The sequence below is a fragment of the Orbicella faveolata genome, unplaced genomic scaffold (genome assembly GCF_042242905.1).
Source record: "Orbicella faveolata isolate gen_17 unplaced genomic scaffold, um_ofav_v1 contig_34, whole genome shotgun sequence".
NCBI lineage: Eukaryota > Metazoa > Cnidaria > Anthozoa > Scleractinia > Merulinidae > Orbicella > Orbicella faveolata.
Window position 1 is genome coordinate 9,077,601 of NW_028301563.1, and position 18,843 is coordinate 9,096,443.

Consider the following 18,843-nt stretch of genomic DNA (forward strand, 5'->3'; position numbering starts at 1 on the left):
TCATCTACGTGATAGGACAAGCCGAATTATAAGATTATCATGATGACAATGATGGCAAATAGCCCGTTTTTCTGTTCTATTATGGAGATGGTTGCTATTTGGTGGGGAGGACAGGAGGGGGCGGGGGGGGGGGGGGGTTCGGAGGTGCTTGGTCCGTAGACTAATGGCCATAATTATTGCACGTTGTACAATAAAAATATAGGATTTGCCTGGGTATTGACCTGATTTCTCCGTCGCAAGTGGGAATTCATGCAGGTCTTTGACAAAACAGCGAAAGAGAAATGTCGCATGTGCAAATTCTGTTCAACTTTAGAGCTGTCTTGTCTCGCCAAAAGTTATTTTTCAGACCACACCGTATATCCCTTTTACCCATTCGCGTCTACCCCCTTATTACCAAAGATTAAAATCAATATTCATGAAAAAAAAGTATCCAGCTTTAAACATTTCGCATTATAATATAATAAATCAATCTCTCGTCTTCGAGTTTCTAATTGTCGAAGCTAAATGAACTTTTTAGCCTACATGCATATTTCGTGTTTGCCTGGCATGCTAGTGCCTGTGGCCTAATACAAATTGAAAAGGTCAGCAAATCGTTTGAGAAAATGTCATATTATGTTATGTTTGGGCTCTCGTCACCGCAGGTCTCCCGTTTTTAAAATTCAGTTAAGGTCATCACACGTTGAAACAAAGTTAGACTGTCTCCAGTGTTTTTGTTTGGTTTTGCCTTATTTTTGCAAAATATTTTATTCGATCTATCTTAACTTCATTATTTTGCAATTCATGTTCTCTCTTAGTCTAGTTTCATTCAAAGCTAATGGCAACATGTTTTGTCGGTTTTATGTTGACGTGTCTTTTTTTTTTGTATGGGAAATGGCTTATAAGTAGTAAAAAATAAAGCAAAAAAGACCATTAAAACAAGAATGCTCTATTATCTTACATAACATAACAGTTAAATCAATCATCTTAATTTGTTGGACTTGGTTGTAACTCAAACAGTGCCCCAACATCGATAGCGATAGAAATGAGCTCCTATGTCGATTTGTCTAATGGATATTGACTTAGTGTACGGAATGCTAAAATAATAGCTCCGTGGTTTAGCGGTTCAGGCAAGCTCTAGTGATAGCCCGTTTGATTCAATTGTTTTTACAACAATCGACGACGACCTAATGGGTTTATATTTATGCCTTGAAAGATGTGGAAAAAGTCGTGAAAAACTGCGATAGAAGTGATATTTCCCAAGCAAATTACTTCCGTCTGTTCTAACTCCCATGCACCGCTCGATTCTATTGTTTATAAACCAATCAGATACTAGCAGGTAACTTGTATTGTGTCCTACATAAATCTCTAGGCCCAATGATGACATCGATGCTCTAAATTTTGACAGCTCGGTTTTAAACCCGGTGATATATTTCGTGTGATTTCGACAATTAAAGCGCCTGCATGTGATTTCTAAACTACATGCGATTCAGGAAGAAAGCGGAAGTCACGCCATGCCTTGCACATGCTCCGAATCGTGAGGCTACCTTTTAAGATTTCCTCTTTCTGTTCACGTTCATTAATGCTTGTCAGTTCGTCAATAAATAAGTTAACATCACAAGTATAGCAGTTGTTATTGGGGATATCGCTTGCATGTCGGTTTCATGGATTTGTAACTTTATCGAAGAAACCACGACTTCTTTCAAAGCTTTTAACCTTTACCCCCAACCGTATGACAGCTTTTCTGCAGATTTCACAATCGCGTAGGTAAATACAAATATTGGTTAATCTCGGCCTTCTGGGAAAAAGGAAAAAGATTTTATTCCTTCTAAAACTAACATCAATTTACTATTGCCCCTTAGCAATAAAAAAGATGAAAAAAAGAACGAGTACAAGCGCATGTTAAGAAAAAGATTACCCGTTCACTGCTCTACAATTTATGAACTTTAATACAGTTTTAAGAGATTGCAGATTGATTCGTAGAGATTGCCCGCTATTATAAAGCCCGTTGATCTATAACAATTTTTTGAAGTAAAATCGTATTCTGGCTCCTGAAGAAGTCCAGTTTACGCCGTTTATGAATGAAGAAAATTATCAATGAGACATTTATAGAAGAATGAAAATTAACTCTGGCAACGAATTTACGAAACTCTAGCTAGTAAAGTATTTAAAAGCTGATTACAGCGCAGGAAAATCGCCCTTATTCAAGACGGACTAAGCCTTTTAGTGAGTTATGAAAGGTCAGTTCTTCTCGGTGATGGCTTAAATTAATTTTAATGTAAATTCTGATAATTTGGTGCTGTGTCAAAACAATATCACTAAGTTTATGATCTTCTCCGTTTTCGTCACATTCCTGCTGGTTAATGTGTTGGAACTGTAAAGAGAACTATAAGTTTGATCACTTCTGGTAATTAAAGGGCTAAAAGTGCTAGACAATGGTCTTATTATGTGAAATGTCTCGATACTGTTCGATGTTAGTTTTACACTATATGTATGGAATTAGGCGAAATTAAAGTAGATTCGTACTTGGTCTGTAACATGCATGTCCTAAGTCAGCGAGGAAAATGCGCTCGGAGGATAGGCTGTCTTTAATATTTCAGGTGTTCAGAGTGGCCTCCACGTCACATAACGTGTCTGGAATGTGTCAACAAATCATTTAGAGAAAGCAGCCTCTGAGAAGGATCTATAGGATTGTATTGTTCGTTGTGTATTATTTTCTATTGTAACTTTCCTAATTTGAATCTCATTTGATGTTTTATATGGACGAAGACTTTGCATGTTTGGCACAGAAAAAAAACTCCTGTTTACATAGGGATAGACTGTTTTGTGGTTGCTAGGTTCAAGCGGGTTTAAACTAGAAAGACCTTTTAAAATTACTACGTTAAAACAAACAGCGAACAACACTAAAAGAAAGGAGTGGAATCTTGTTCGTGAAATCCTCCTCACTATTAATTGGGGTTTACAATTATGCTGCTCCATCGTTCCTCTTTTGCTTCGCATTCGTGAATTCGCGTCACGCGCTCGGAAAATAAAGGGTGTGACTGCAGTTTATTGTTACTGCTTAAAGGAATGTTAAATATTTACTTCCCTTTCCTTGGTTTAGGAGATTTTTATCTTAAAGAGGTGAAATGACATCGTATTACAAGTACAGCCGCGTCTCTTTGGTTGTTAAATTACTTTTAAAATCGACGTTGGACATGTTTCTGTTTCAGTGATGCGTACGAAGCATGACCGCTCATATCCCGGACACGCATCCCTGTGACGGCTTGTCATAGGGAAGCGTGTCTCAGTATTTTTTCATGCGTCTGATCACAGACCCGTGGGAAAATACTGAGAAATGCGTGTTAATCTTTCCGGGAAAAAAGAGAAAAGGTTTTTATGTTACAAAAATATAAGCCGCTTACTGATTCCACTTAGCAGAATTAAGAAAAAAAAAAAGAAAAGAAAAGAAAGAATACAACTATGTCGAGAAAGCATGCTCGTTGAAACAAGACTGGTATTTTAATGATCTTTAATGACAGTCAGGTCTCGAGAAGGTTATGGTAACACAGCTGGATAGACTATATTTATGAATAGCTCAGTGTGTGAAAACTGGATCACGTTGTAAACAAATATTTTTGACTTTGGAACAATTATGTTATGTCCTTCCTTCCAAAAGTGAGTTAACAGAAGAATAGAATTAAGGTGATTTCTTAGTATCAGACTGGGCTTTCTTCATCAGTTACATGCGTGACTAGCGCGAGCAACCATTGAAAAGATGGCGGCTTTTTTTGACTTCACGGCTTAGCCCGTCTGAGCAATAAATCGTCATTCTTTGGTAAACGAATATAGTCACGTATAATGTCTCGCTTATTGTGGGTCATCCCCTTTCTATACAAAGAATATCGACCTATTACTATTCTCCTGAAGAAGAAAAAAATGTGTATTTTTTTTCCTAGCAACATAACCGCGGACTTAGCGAGAACATGTGATAAAGTAACAGTGGCCTAAAGAACACTGCATGCTAGAAGCAAGTGGAGTCACTGTTTATATTTAGCACAAATGTGGAATTGAAACAGAACTTTACTTATCATACATGACTTTGAAGCAATATTTTGCTTTTTGCAGGCTTATTTTCTCGGCTCTTAAAAGAGTTAAAAGAACGGCTCGAATAGAAATCTCTCTGGGAGCTTACATTGTAAGGAATTTTGAAGTGATTTATTCGTAGGCATTGTGACCTCTTTCGTCCTGCCTAAATTTTCAAATCACATCAGTTACAATGGTTAATTCGTAATCTGGCAAAGTTGAGTTAAACGGAAATTTTGCATGTAACTAGCACGAGCTTGAGAAATTTCTTCCTGTAATTCGTAACTTGCTTTACCTTTTTTTAATAACTTACTTTAAGCGAGGAGCCTTATATAGTAGAGCATCTTGGTTTCCTATCCCTGCCCGATGACACACGATTTCGACCTAAATAAATGAAGTTTCGGTTAGCCTAAATAGCGTTCATCGTTAGCACGCACCAATCAGTTAACCCTCTTTAACTTCTGTGACATATTTCATGGCAATTTGTAACTGAAGCGGGATCATTAAGATATCAGAGAAAATATATCATCTCACCGCAGTCCGGTCCCGGCGTTGTAAAATCGATTCTAATGAGATTGTAGGTGACTATGCACTGAATCACAAATCTGTAGCAAATTACGTTTAAGATCCTTCTATTTGGGACAATCAAACTACGGAAGCTGAGGCCTTATGCAATTGAATCAGGTCATCCGAAACATTACCTGAAACCAGCAACAAAAATTCCACTGAACTACATTCAAAACAGCAAGTCAAACAGCAAGTCAAACAGCAAGTCGATTTAGGCGGATTGAGGCAAGAGCGCGAAACGTGACACACGAGCGCAACTCGCGAATTGAAATAACAATAATAAAAAAAATGTATACTTAATTGGCCACCTCCCATTGGGGCTTTTCAGGACCAATGTAGACAAACAATGATACATAAATACTCAAATAAACACTCGGTTAAGAATCCCAACTGGCGAGAGACAGACCAGTTGGCTATTTACAAGCGCAGCCGAGAATTTGAACTCGGGGCTACCGAGAACAGCATCAGCTAGCGGTCAGAACGGGATATAATCCTAAGACTTACGGATTTCAAATCCGGCGCTCTAACCACTCGACCACACTGCCTCCACACGTTCCGCGCTTGTGTTTCACGCCTCCCCATGTCCCGACTACCGTACTTCAACTGTAGAGGAGGCGACAGGTCAAATCGGGCCGACGCCGTAGAAATTCGTCACGCCAGAAGAAAGGATTAGGTCCCTTTCCCATCGTCATAACTATTCTAGCCTGCGTAGCAAGCGTTTCCTTGGGGTTGGGGAACAAAGAAAGACCTATGAACGGGATTTTCGGTGTTTTGCCCTCGCGAAAAATGGGGCGAGAGCCAAAAAAAGATTTTTTTACGCGGTAATTCTTTGCTTCCGAACCCCACGAAAACACTTGCTACCCAGGCTATAACTATATATTCTCCAAACTAAAGTAGATTACAATATGAAGCGGCAAACAGCGAACAAATTGTTAAAACACTACCGTGACCGAACGCAATGTGTTTGAATTTCTAGAGCAACGAAAAATACTCTCCCCAGTTTCGCTCGCGTCAAGAGACCAAGATGGCGGCCCATCGAACTCAACGATAGATATATACGATCTCACAAAAAAATAGAGGAATTCAATTAATCTAGCCTGTTATCGTCCCTTGCCACAAGTTTCCTGGAGTCGTTTGCCCACGTACGGATGATTAAACTTGCACCAGACATCATGTAAAGCTGCTCTTTTTGGCTAATCGCAACAATTTATTTTAGACTTTCAATTACAAATATAATCACTGATTTATTATCTTTTTGCGTAGGTCCTAGAAATACTTAGCACCTCTCAAAATAATTTATGGAACTTCTACAGAACATCGGTCCTATCCAACTTGCATGGGACATCACGCATCGCTACTTTTTGGCTAATCACAGCATGTTATTTTAGATTTTTAACAACAAATAAAATAAGTTAATCACATTTTAAGAAAGGTCCTGAAAAAATTTAGTTCCTCTTTAAAAAAAAAAAAAAAACAGAAAAAAGCAATAACTATAACATCTACAAAACATCGGTCGGTTTTAAAATTGACGTATCTTGTATATTTTATTGACTTTATATGAAGACTTTCAGTTACAACCGCCTGATGCAAAGTACAGTAGCACATGAAAGTACACGTGATCCTCAGTAGTTTTCACTTGAACGGTCATAACCTAGGAATTCATCCACAGCACAATAAACAGTACCACATGAAAGTACTTCTCGCTTTCATTTGAATGGTAACAAACCAACGTTTCATCCAAAGACTTTAAAGTAAAAACCATCTTTTATAGCATAAACAGTACAACATGAAAGTACTTCTCGCTTTCATTTGAATGGTAACAAACCAACGTTTCATCCAAAGACTTTAAAGTAAAAACTATCTTTTATAGCATAAACAGTACCACATGAAAGTACTTCTCGCTTTCATTTGAATGGTAACACACCAAGGTTTCATCCAAAGACTTTAAAGTAAAAACCACCTTTTATAGCATAAACAGTACAACATGAAAGTATTACTCAGTCGGTCTCATTTGAACGGTAACGCACTAGGGTTTCATCCACAGACTTAAAAATTAGAACCACCTTGTACGGCATAATAAACAGTACCAAATGAAAGCACTGCTCAATAGCTTTCATTTGTATGGTCACATGCTAAGGTTTCATCGCAGACTTAAGGTCATTCCCCTGTATTGTATTGCGCGCCCTTACTGCGCATAATTTATGGCGTCATTAGCGCGCGTTCGTGCACGCGCACATTGAAAACATTGCGGATTTGCCTTGATATTGAGTTCTGTCAGTTGAAAAATGGCTATAGCTCACTAACGAGCTCGGGCATTTTTTTCTAGTCATTTTAATCAGCTAATCATTAGCTTTGCGTGAGAAAAAACATCTGATTTCTATGTTTGAAAATTGAATAAATAAGAAAAATAGCAGCTGCATTGTAGTCTTTTCTATTTTGCAGTTTGATAGCCGTGACAGGCAATTTGGTTCTAATATTTTAACAAGGATTCAGCTGTCTGTCATAATCAAACTGAAAAGGTTTATTTGTGTTCGACACAAGTATTGACTGTAGTTTGAGGCGTGTTTGATTTCATGAGTCTGGGCTCAGAAAGAGTTTACAATAACTTAGAATATGTTCTTGTAATAAACATTAAATAACGCTAAAATAGGACATTTTCAATGCCTCACTGCTCCTTAAGGAGCATGGGCACCCCCCTTTTTTATTTTATAAGTTAAGTTCTCATATAATAAATATTCGTTGGACAAAGTTTGAACAAAAATTTATGTTCAATTTTATTTCAGGGAAATTACCTTAAAAGTTATAGCCCCCTTGTACCGCATAATAAACAGTACCACATGAGAGTACAGCTCAATAGCCTACAGTTGAATGGTCACACACTAGAGATTCATCCACTCATTTAATACACTTAACCAATATAATCAATAGTACCACGCAATACTATTACTCACTAACATCTTAACTTTCCGCTGTGTATGATCTTAGCATCCATTGCTTGCTCTTAAAAGACAGGGCATCCAGCACTTCCATTTGTATGGAAATTGAAACCCGAACAGTCCGTAAGTGTAAGGGTATCTGAAAGACAATAAGCGTTCCGGGGAGTTGGAAATTGCGACATGGACTCCGTGGAAATTGATCCTCGCTGGTGGCACGACCCATGACTCAGGAAACGTCTCCAAGGTATGATGGTATTTAAGAATGAAGTTGTCCCCTTAGTTCTCCTGTTAAGAGCCAAAAATAACCAGAATTGTTCATTTTGTGATAAAAGCATGAAACTTCCCAGGATGACTAACCTCTATAAGGTAAACATTTTCTGATATGGAGCCATCCCAAATTTCCACCCAGAAGCACGATACGCGTATGTCAAAAAATGACATATTAGGCCCCTACATGGGAGCGAGGCTGAGTTAAAATGCTTATTTCTAAGCCTTTTCCGGAGTACTTTGCCTAGATTTCTTCCTTTTTAATATAACAGCAACTTATAAAGCATCTGGAAGTCGAAAAATTTTTCACGTGATTAGTCACGTGACCATCATTTTTAATAAACAATAAAATAATACGGAATATTGCATTAATACGATTAATTTTTTTCTCCTCTTTTTTCTCGTTTTTTCTCGCAAATAAAAAGAAGTTATTATTTTGAACATTATAATATAGAGTAATAAGATATTCAAACTTAGAAACCTGTGTTTCGGCATGCTCAATGTCATATTGGGGCTTTGCATCAAATCGAGGCCGAGACAAAGGATGGATCTATGTTGGCTATTGAGGTGATTTGCTTAAGTCTGGCTTAACGGGATATAACTAATTTCGGTGCGGAATTCAAGAGAAAACTCTTGATTGGTTTAAATCGTATTTAACTAAGCGCACACAATGGTGCTCCGTTAATGGCTGTCTCGGCGACTTCACCACTCTAAAATTTGGTGTGCGACAGGGAACGATCCTTGGTCCTCGTTTATTTCTAATTTATATTAACGATTTGCCTAACTGTCTATCATTTAGCATACCTAGAATGTATGCTGATGACACCCACATTACTTACGCTGGTTCTGATTTGCATTCGATTCAGTCTAGTCTATCTGACGACCTTGAAAAACTAGGCAAATGACTTGTGTCTAACAGACTTACCTTGAACGCTACAAAACCGGAATTTATATTGATCGGCTCCAGGCAAAGATTAAGAACTCTATCTGATACACTCGAACTCTCCAATAATAATGTTCCAATTGAACAAGTTTCCTCTGCGAAATCACTTGGAGTAAATGTCAATGAAAATCTGACGTGGCATTCCCACATCAACTGTGTAAAAAGATCGCTTCTGCAATTGGAGCCATAAATTTAGTTAAGGTAATTCCCTTGAAATTGTTTTACTATCAAACTTTTTTGCAACTTGGCATGATTAACATTCATGATATGAACATTAAAAAAATGCAATAAAAAAAATGGGGTCACCGTGCTTGTTAACGCGTCAGCAGGCTCTTAAAATGGGGTGCTTTTACTGGTTGCGCGTTAAAAATTCGAATCACCTTCATACAGAATTGAATTAGGTAGTTGCCGGTTTCGCCCCATGGCGAGTTCGCCCCCACCGAGTTCGCCCCTACCTCGACTCAACTTGATCGAGTTCGCCCCCAACCAGATCGAGTCGCATATAGAGATTATTCCTCATTCTTTTACCCACTGCCTTATTAGATTACTGGTGGCGAGGAAACTTCGCTTGGTGGCGAGGTGACTTCGCTTGGTGCAGTTGACTTCGCTCAGTGGCGACCGGGAGTTCGTTGGTGGCAAGACTCCCCGATGGCGAGATGACATAAAAATACATAGACTGAAATGATTCTTCGAAAACTTTTAATAACTCGATGACAACTACGTAAACACGAACACAAAATTTTGGGGCGAACTCGAAATAGAAATTTTATAGTGGGGGCGAACTCGCCATGGGGCGAAACCGGTATCGTTCCAGAATTAAGTCTTGGTTGCTTGAAAGACACAAAATTTTATGTTGAAAGTAAAGCTTATTTTATTCACATAAGCAGTATTGTTTTATTTAAGCCGTTTTTGATTGCCTGGTTGTGAGAATATTGCACTTTTTCGGACCGTTCCGTGGTTAGCTTGAAGTCCTCGCCTTGGCCAAAATACACCCAGTACAGAACTATTTTCCAAAAAAAAATCACGTTCTACTATCAAAACTTTTTCCTTCCTTAAATATGTTCTTTATTAGACTGTTCTTAGCAAATACCCGAAAAAAAAATCGGGATTCACCGTGCTCGTTTAAGAGAAAAGCAGCATTTATTTCGCTATCGAGCTTAGTTTCAGGGAAATCTCTTACGTTTTGCACGCGCACGGGCTCATGACTTAGGGATGCGCAATACAATACTAAGGAATCACATTAAGTCATTTGTGCCTCAATCTACCCTGCTCTGCATATGCAACATCACTACCTCAACCTCACTTTGATTACTGCAGCCTAGTCTAAGGTAATTGTGGCAAAACATTATCTAACAGGCTACAAAAACTACAAAACCATGCTGCACGAGTAATAACTTCATCGGGCTATGACGCTGATGTCGATTCCTTGTTTCACAAACTCAGCTGGAAAGACTTGCAATTTCAATGTCAAATTCAGAAAGCTCTAATGGTTTTCACTTTTCTAACGATTTGTCTAACAAATCTAGAAGTGAATAAATCACTTTTAAATTTGTAACACGAAATGAATCAAATTATGCTCTGAGGGACTCGGTTAAGAAACTTTTTGTTCCCTCTCCGAGAACTAACTACATGAAAAATAGTTTTAGTTACAGCGGCGCAACCCTTTGGAGCAGCTTACCCTGTAATCACGGAAATCAGGTTTATAGGTGGAATGTTGTTGTAAGTTAATTTGATATTAGAATTAGAATTTTAGATTTAGGATCTTAGACATGTTATTCTTACCGTATATAAATAATGATTAAAGATTAAAGATTAATATACCATCCAGTAGGTCGTATTACAAGTTTCCTTGTTTTCTCATTTAAGTTTAGAACGTACTTTAAAAGCAACCTAAACAAATTCAGAGGCTGCATTCAGAGGGATCTAAATTGACATGATTGATGTATTTTACATTTTAATGCTATTCACATTTTTTCTGCATTTCCTTTGAAAAATACTGCAGCAAAGTGATTGGAAACTCTTGTTCTCTTAAAAAATTAACATATGCTTGAAGACTAATCTTGAGTGTACCGGTTTGTGCAGTTGTGGTAGAAATTACAACTAAAAGAACTTTTATTCAGCCAGCGTTTTTAAAAGCAGGCTTAGGAACGTTATAGTCAATGAAAGCTGTTTTTCAAAACGCTTCCATCAGACCAAAAAGTTCAGCTAGTGTTGTGACATACCTGATCTATTCCGGCATATTTGAAAGTTTCAAACGCGAAATAGAAAAGGTGTCTCAATCACAGTAAGTAAGTAACTCACGAAAATCATGTCAATAAAACCTATATAAATCGACTCTGTATCTCAGCCTCGATTTGATGCATATTTCTGATATTACGTTTTTGGCACATTCAAAACATACATTCAAGGTTTGAATTTCCTAGCCTAGATAATAGAATCTACATTGCAAAAAATAAAATTGGTATGTAACAAATCATCATCATTCATCATCATCATTTCATTTCTTAATAAACCTACATTTCACAGTTGCACTGGCCAGTCTTTCAATAGTTACAAATGATTTATTATTATTATTACTTTTATTACTATTATTATTAACATGATAAATAGAGAAAAATAGAAAGTTAGAAAAAAATGAACAAAATAAAAAGAAAAAGTGGGAAAAGAATGTGATTTAATAGATAATATATTTTTTGTTTGTTTGTTTGATTGTTGGTTGGTTGTTTTTTTTTGCTACTGCTACTGGCATTTTAATTTAGAATGATCCTGTAAACCTCAGTGAAGGAATCTTCATCTTCGAGAACACTTAGTAGTTTGTTTTTAATTATGAGTTTGAATGATTTCTTTGGTAGTTCTAAAAATGGTAATGATTTCATCAGTGCGTATTGCTTTGCTGGTAATTGAACATAATGGTCACGTGACTATCACGTGACATAATTTAAGACTCAAAGGCAATGATTAATTTGTTGTTGTATTAAAAGAGCAAGACACTAGGCATAGTAGTCCCAGAAGGCAAAAAAAATTGGTATTTTCCATCAGCCTCGTTTCCATGTAAGGGCCTTGTATGCCATATTTTTGACATGCGCATTCCATGGTTCTGGAAGAAAAATTTGGCATGGCTCCATATCAGGAAATATTTGTCTTATAGAGGTTAGTAACCTTGCCAAGTTTGATGCTTTTATCAAAAAACGAACAATTTTGTCCCTTAACAGCTGGACTACCTGACGAGGATGGATGGAATTTGTGAAGCATTCATTACCTCTGTTTTGGCGCTAGTTGTCCTATTTGCTGGCGTCCACCTCACGAAATCAGCGGTCGCATTCCCAAAGATTGCCATGAAACCATTTGCTTTAATTCCTGATCTCGTCAACTCCGAGTAGGCGTTTAAGCTCTGTGTTCTTAAAATAAATGATATATCTGCGTCGTGGTCGTGTGGCAGAATGTCTCCCGTGCGATAAGCACCAAGAAGGGTTCCTGAAACGAATTAACACAAACAAAAGTAATTTTAAGTCTTTGCAGTCACGTTTTTTTTTTTTTTCGAACAATGCAGGCTAAACGAATCCGTTAATTAATGCATGCTTAGTCTCTCCACAGAACCTCTATTTAGCCAAGCAAATTTTTAAAGTAAAACCAAAGGATTAGCGTACCCCTCAATATTACATTAATGAATTGATTATTTGAATATTGAACACCATTAAAAATGGTGAATTTTCTTTCTGACAGTACTCGGAGCTACTTGTAAATCACCGCAAATCTGCTTTTTGTTTGGAAAATCCACGGTTCTACATGTTAAGAGTTTCACCTCTGAATTGGTCGGAGAGAGGTTTCCGAGCTCATAAATTCGGCCGCGCTGGCTCATTGCCGCCATTTTGAGAGGAAATTGTATTCTCTAAGAAGAAATCGTCTTTTAATTCGAACAATAATTCTCGCCTTTTTTTAAAACGAATACGACTTAGTTACTTATAACCGCAAAATTAGAGACTCGCGAAAAATGTTTTCGCGGCAATGAATCACGCTTTATCTAATGCCTGCTATTTAGTTCTTTATTAATCAACGTTCACGTCACTTGTAAAGGGCTCATAGACTTTGCCCTGTACTCTGTATAGCTCTGCTTTATTTAGTCAAGTGTCCAAGTGAATATACGAAAGATCATAAATTCGAACTGCGGAGAAGGGTATGTAGATATGATTGATCATCGCAGTTATATTTATTGTGAAATTAAAGCCTGAAAAAAGTTCAGACTTGAACGGGATTCGAACCTATGACCTCTACGGTACCGGCGCAGTGCTTTACCAACTGAGTTATCAAGCCAGCTGGGTAGTGAGTTCGTAATATACCCGTACGTGGTGAAAACTACAAGTGAATATATAAAAGTGATCATACATTTGAACATATCTTTGACACTTAGTCAAGTATCAATGCAATTAACTATCGATGAGGAAAACTTTAATCAGTTGTGCCAATTCTGAGACTAAATATAAATGTTCATTATAAAATAAAGATCAGTATTCTGACAAATCTCGCGAAATTTAGTTTAATTTCGCGTATTTTATAGACAAATTTGGGCCCCGCAAAATTACTCCCTCGAAAATAAGTAGTAATAAAGCATATACGTGTACGTGCGAACGTATCTTAAGGTCTTAATATCACAACTAATTCCATTATTACAAGCATAAACAGCAACTCACCATATAGTCGAGCCAATGCTGAACACTAAACTTGTCAAACACCCTCAAGATATTCTGCACCATAATCCTCAAAATTTTGACGTTTTTCATCAGTTAAATAACGCTCGTCATTATAGCCACCACTCGCAGATGGAAGAATAACCAGGTGCAGGCTAACAAGAACTACTAGCAAGATGATTAACATGACTGTCAATCCTTTGTTTGTTAGGTTGCGTCGTCTTCGAAGTGACAACTTACAGCAAAACATACTCGGTTTGATTTCTGGCCGATACGATGATATGATGAACTCAGAATGCTTCGCAGCAGCTTTGACAAAATAACGCGAGGAACAATACTGTATTAATCAAAACAAAACATGTTGAGACAGGCGTATTTGTAGCTGGTGGTTTTGTCTCTCTCCCTTGGATCCTGGCTTCGAATGCTCATCTGCATGCAACGAATCCTGCATGTAGAAATAAGGAATCTAATTAGTAACCGGATGCATCATTAAAAAAATTCAGTCTTTCTTTAGACGTGCTTCAAGGCTGCCGTAACGTCTCCATGTCCATGAGATCTCCTGCAAAGAATTACAAAAACACTGCTGGTGTAAAACAAATTCAACTCAGTATGTCAATCTATTAAACTCGAATTATTTTCCCTGGGTTATGTTCAGTCGATCACTTACTATTGTAGCCTGCGAACAGGCTTCTGTTTCGCGCTCGCCGAATTTTTTTTTCTGCCCTCGCCGGGAGCCTGTTCGCAGGCTATTACTATTGGATTTCGCTCCCCTTAATTAGAGCTAGTTCGAGATAGTTGGCCTCCGCTGTACGCTTTTAAAATCATTTGTAGGGGGATGCCCGTTACCGAACGAGCTAGGACAACGTCGATTAAAAAATGAATTTATATTTTGCCTACGAACCTCGCGGTACCCTAAAGTCATTTAGTTCGTTTATCGCTGTCAAAACTACCAAGAAACTGAATCTGCGACACATGGATGAATTCGAAATAAGAATGGGAAAAATCAGTCGTCGTGGTGCACATTCTCCAGACAACGCAGAATTTGGTCATTTCACGTTGTTAGTTTGCACAGAGGACAGCAAAGAAATGTACCTCTTGTTTAGCGACGTTGCCGTTGCCGTTGCCGTTGCCGTTGCCGTCGTGGTTTTCTTAATTAAGCTCCCTACTTGTAGTATAGAAAGAGTGACAGTCTTAGCTTTGACGATGATTTTCTGCAGCAGTGAGAGGGTATTCAGCGATTACTCAAGAATATAATCGGTATTTGGGCCGGGTAGTTCGAAGAGTCTTCGAAAAACGACGAGGCTAATCGGGGAATCAATGATATAACTTTAAAATTTCTCTGGTACACTGATATACACCATAAACGTAATGTGGTTTTTCTATAATGATGATGCAGTGGTTTTGATTTCGAGAATCATGTACGTGGTGGTCAACATCGAACTGGAGGACTGAAAAGAGAAAAGCTCATCGACATGTCGCGTTCTGAAAAACCGAATAACATACTAAGATCTCCAATTATTATGATACTTAGGCCAAGTTCAGACGCCGTACTTCATATGAGCTGAATCGAATGCAAATGAGAAAATCCTTTGTTCTCCCTCATTAGCATTCGATTTGGCTTATGTGAAGTACGGCGCCTGAACCGAGCATTTAGATAACATGAAATGTAATGAAAGCAATAAAGCGTTGTGATGTTGCAATAGCAAAAGAAACTGAAGCAAAACACGGGCAAGTCACGTAATGTTTTATCACAGTGAGTCTGACACAAATGAACGCCCAGCGATTCCTCCGAAGAATCGTTCACAGTTTTGAGAATCGCTTGACATTTCTGAAAGATCGTATAATAATCTCAGGAGGTCCCATTGCTAAGTTGGTCCGTCGAAATTCTACAAAAAATTCTAACTCTGACTATAAATTGTAGGTGTCGAGAACAGCAAGTGCGTGCCCCCACAGAAACAGATACCTACTCAAGAACTTTGTGAGCAAGTAACGCAATCTTTTAGCAACACGAGATTTCAGATTTTAAATCCCATAGCAACTGCTTCATTTTTTTTATTCTTATTTTACTTTTTATTATTATTCTTATTTTATTTTATTTTTTTTATTTATTTATTTATTTATTATTATTATTATTTTTTATTGCCAGTTTTTCAATGTTATATAGCATCTGTTTTTCCATATCATAGCAACTGTTTTTATATCTCATAGCAACCTAAAGTTAGCTTTTAATTGCCAGTTTGTGAAATTTAACGGTCATTCGTTGATATTGCCTGATGAGTGTGGTCATCCTTTGACCATACGAAACAGCGTTGTCGCAATAAAACGATGAATTGAAGTCTTGCTACCATTGTTTATTATCTATCTAGATAATAATTAGATTTTCTAAACAAACATGGAGTGTTTAAGAGCTTTAACATGGCATTTCGTGGAAAATCTGTCAAAATGTCAGACTGGCGGGCAGGTTTAATATAAGCGAATCCATACAAAACCGTTCCCGATCACCAGGTATACACACGCCAGCCTCTTGGGCAAATACATTTAACGATTAAAGAAAAAACCCCTACAATTTTGTGTACTTTTAAGCCTAATAGTTTAAAGAGCAGCGCACTGCAGGTTTGTGTTGTTCTTAGGACTAGCATATTTGTCCCCGAAGCTTCGCTTTTTCTGGCAAATATTTGTTTTAAGAGTATCAAATTTCTGCGGGGCAACTATCAGCCGATAGTTCCTCTACAGAAACACTCTATTGTTTCAATAAAAAACGAGGGCGAGTAGTCTAATTATTAAATGATATCAAAAAAATTATAAGAAGAGCTGGTGGCGTGGCCGAGTTGTCTAAGGCGCTGGTTTTAGGCACCAGTCATTTCGATGGCGTAAGTTGCCACACCATTATCTTTTGTGGAAAGTCATTAGCGAAACTAATCTGCGAAAATCTAATAAACCTGTAGAAATATTGTGGTAATATACACAGCTGACAATTGCAATGACTTTAAAAATTTCAGTAGTATCTGAAGGCAATTTTTCTTCCCATTCAGTGTCTCGTATATATGTCTGCCTAGGTAGTCTCATTATACGGGGATAATCTTGTAAAACAAGCTAACACAGGGTCTATATTATTCAGTGCAATACGCAGTTTGGAAATATGTTTCAATGATTTCAAAGAGGACACTGCTGCTTAATAATGTACCAATCTTTATTTCATGGCAGGTGTTATTTTTATAGTATTGCTAACTCGTTAAATTTTGCGGTTTAATTTAATTGCACGAAAAGTAAATACAGGACAAGAAAGCTATCTCTTTGTTTGATTACTAGTGACGGGAAGAGGATATGAAATGAAAATATGACGGAAATTCAGAACTTTTATAGAGCCTTGTGTTTGCTCCGATCCAAAGACAAACAACGATATTAAACTATCAGATTCTTCTGTTTCACTAACAAAGATTCTCCTTCCTTTAAGCTTTGCAATGGAGAGAGCCTTTGAGAAATCACTGTGCCTTGGAACTGGAATACCTTTTGCGCTGCTATCAATAGCCATTTCTGTTCCTAATGCAATTGTGTTGATCGCGTTGTACAGAAATCCTCTTCGCTGCTTCAGGAAAACGTTCTCGGTAGTCTTGGTGTTCATGGCAGCGGTTGATCTATACGTTGGACTCGTGGTTTGCTCCTCAGAAGCAATCACTCGATTTTTGTGCGCTTTTGGTGATAAACAAATCACACAAGAAGGCGGCATTGCTAGACTATTGGGTTACATTGGAGTTAACAGTTCTATTCTGTTGGTGACGGCGATGTCAGTGGATCGCTTCGTGACTGTAGTGTTTCCTCATTTCTATCTTCACAAAGTAAAACCAAGGAAACTTGCGTCATGCAACACAAGCATAGTAGTTTTTTCATCGATTTTTGCCTCAATCCAACTGACTGGAATTCCAATTGATGTTTACCTTCTAATAGATATACATTTACACACGACATTTCCCCTTGTGACGACCATTTTAGCCTACATGGGGATATTCTTCTTTTTAAGAAAACGCTCCCGAGTTGATTTTCAAAAGCAAACATCAATGCCCAACAACCCAACACTTCTTGATAGGAGACGATTAAAAACTGCACAAATGGAACGAAAAATTGCTACAACCTCATTTCTCATCTTACTTTTCCTGATCATCTCACTCATCCCATATTTTGTGACAATTCTTCTGGAAGCAAGCTGTGGTGGTTGCCGCGGTGAAAAGTGGTTGTTTGCGCTCAGAGAGTCATTATTAGTATTTCTTTTTCTTAATTCAGTGATTAATCCTTTCTTAACTGCATTTCGTATCAATGAATTGCTGCATTCCGTAAAGATTGTCCTTGGTCTTAGAAAGCAGCATGGTTTAAGCGGTTCTGGTAATTTTCTGCCGCCAACCTCAGTAGGCAATGTTGGTTCTTTGTGAACAATATATTAATGAAGGATTTACCGAAAAATGTCCGTCAGCTGCGTGGCACTTGGGTAAAGACTTGCATGAAAGTGTTCAGTAAGAATAATCATGAATAAAAGTGCCATATTTCGGGTAAAGTTTCCAGACGTTTCGGGATTGGCCCTTCATCAGTGGAAAACCATGTTCGTCGAAATCTGGGCAACGTTTGTATACACCATGGATCTAAAATTGAAATTAAAAAAGCGTTGAAGTCGGAATTTATGCCGCGCGGATGACTGGTGGCAAGTTTGAAAATCAGGCGCAACTCTAGCCGCTTCCGTTGTGAGGTCACGCCGCAGAGCAAAATTCCACGAACAAGGACATCGTCAATAGAGTGTCCAGCTGCGTTAAAATGCTCAGTGACGGGAAAATCAGACAGGTTTTTCTCGATGCTCTGAAGCTAGGTGCATATTAATCAGTTGATTTGGGAAGACTGGTAAAATGTGAACGAAAAAATGTGAACAAACGACAAATGTGAACGACTAACGACTATTATAAACTCTCTCCGCAGAAAGTTCGAAGCTAAGTGGATTATTTTCTACATTTGCGATTCGTTAACTGTAAATTTTTTTTTTCCTATTGTACTTTTTTGGACAAATGTTCCAATGTCTGTTTTAATATTCCCAATAATGAAAGTGGCACTGGTGCCATGTTTGTTATTTCTGTACTTCATGTTGTAATTATTTTTTGTCCTTATGTGTAATGTAGCCTAAAAGCTTTAGCGATGTAATGTAATTAGCGTTAGTTTTAGTGCTAGTTGTTTGTGTGCGATATTTTTAGTATTAACATTAGTGGTGTGCTTGTAAATCATTTTTTTGGTTTGTGCTTTGACAAGGTGACAAAAAACATTGTAAGCCGTGTATTATTAAGAATTTATTGTATTAGCATCAATTTTGTAAGCAAGCAGGTTAAATGACTGGTGTGACGATAAGTTTTCTCGGTAAGCTACTGTGACG

At 37.7% G+C, this 18,843-nt stretch overlaps 1 protein-coding gene across 1 annotated transcript; it reads left to right on the forward strand.

Annotated features, from left to right (window-relative positions):
* The first annotated feature begins 16,350 nt into the window (after positions 1–16,350).
* On the forward strand, positions 16,351–18,797 carry LOC149104638 (uncharacterized). Its single transcript, XM_089270917.1, has one exon. It carries the CDS (start codon positions 16,901–16,903, stop codon positions 17,861–17,863), a length of 963 nt encoding a protein of 320 aa, XP_089127043.1. The 5' UTR covers positions 16,351–16,900; the 3' UTR covers positions 17,864–18,797.
* Positions 18,798–18,843: the final 46 nt, after the last annotated feature.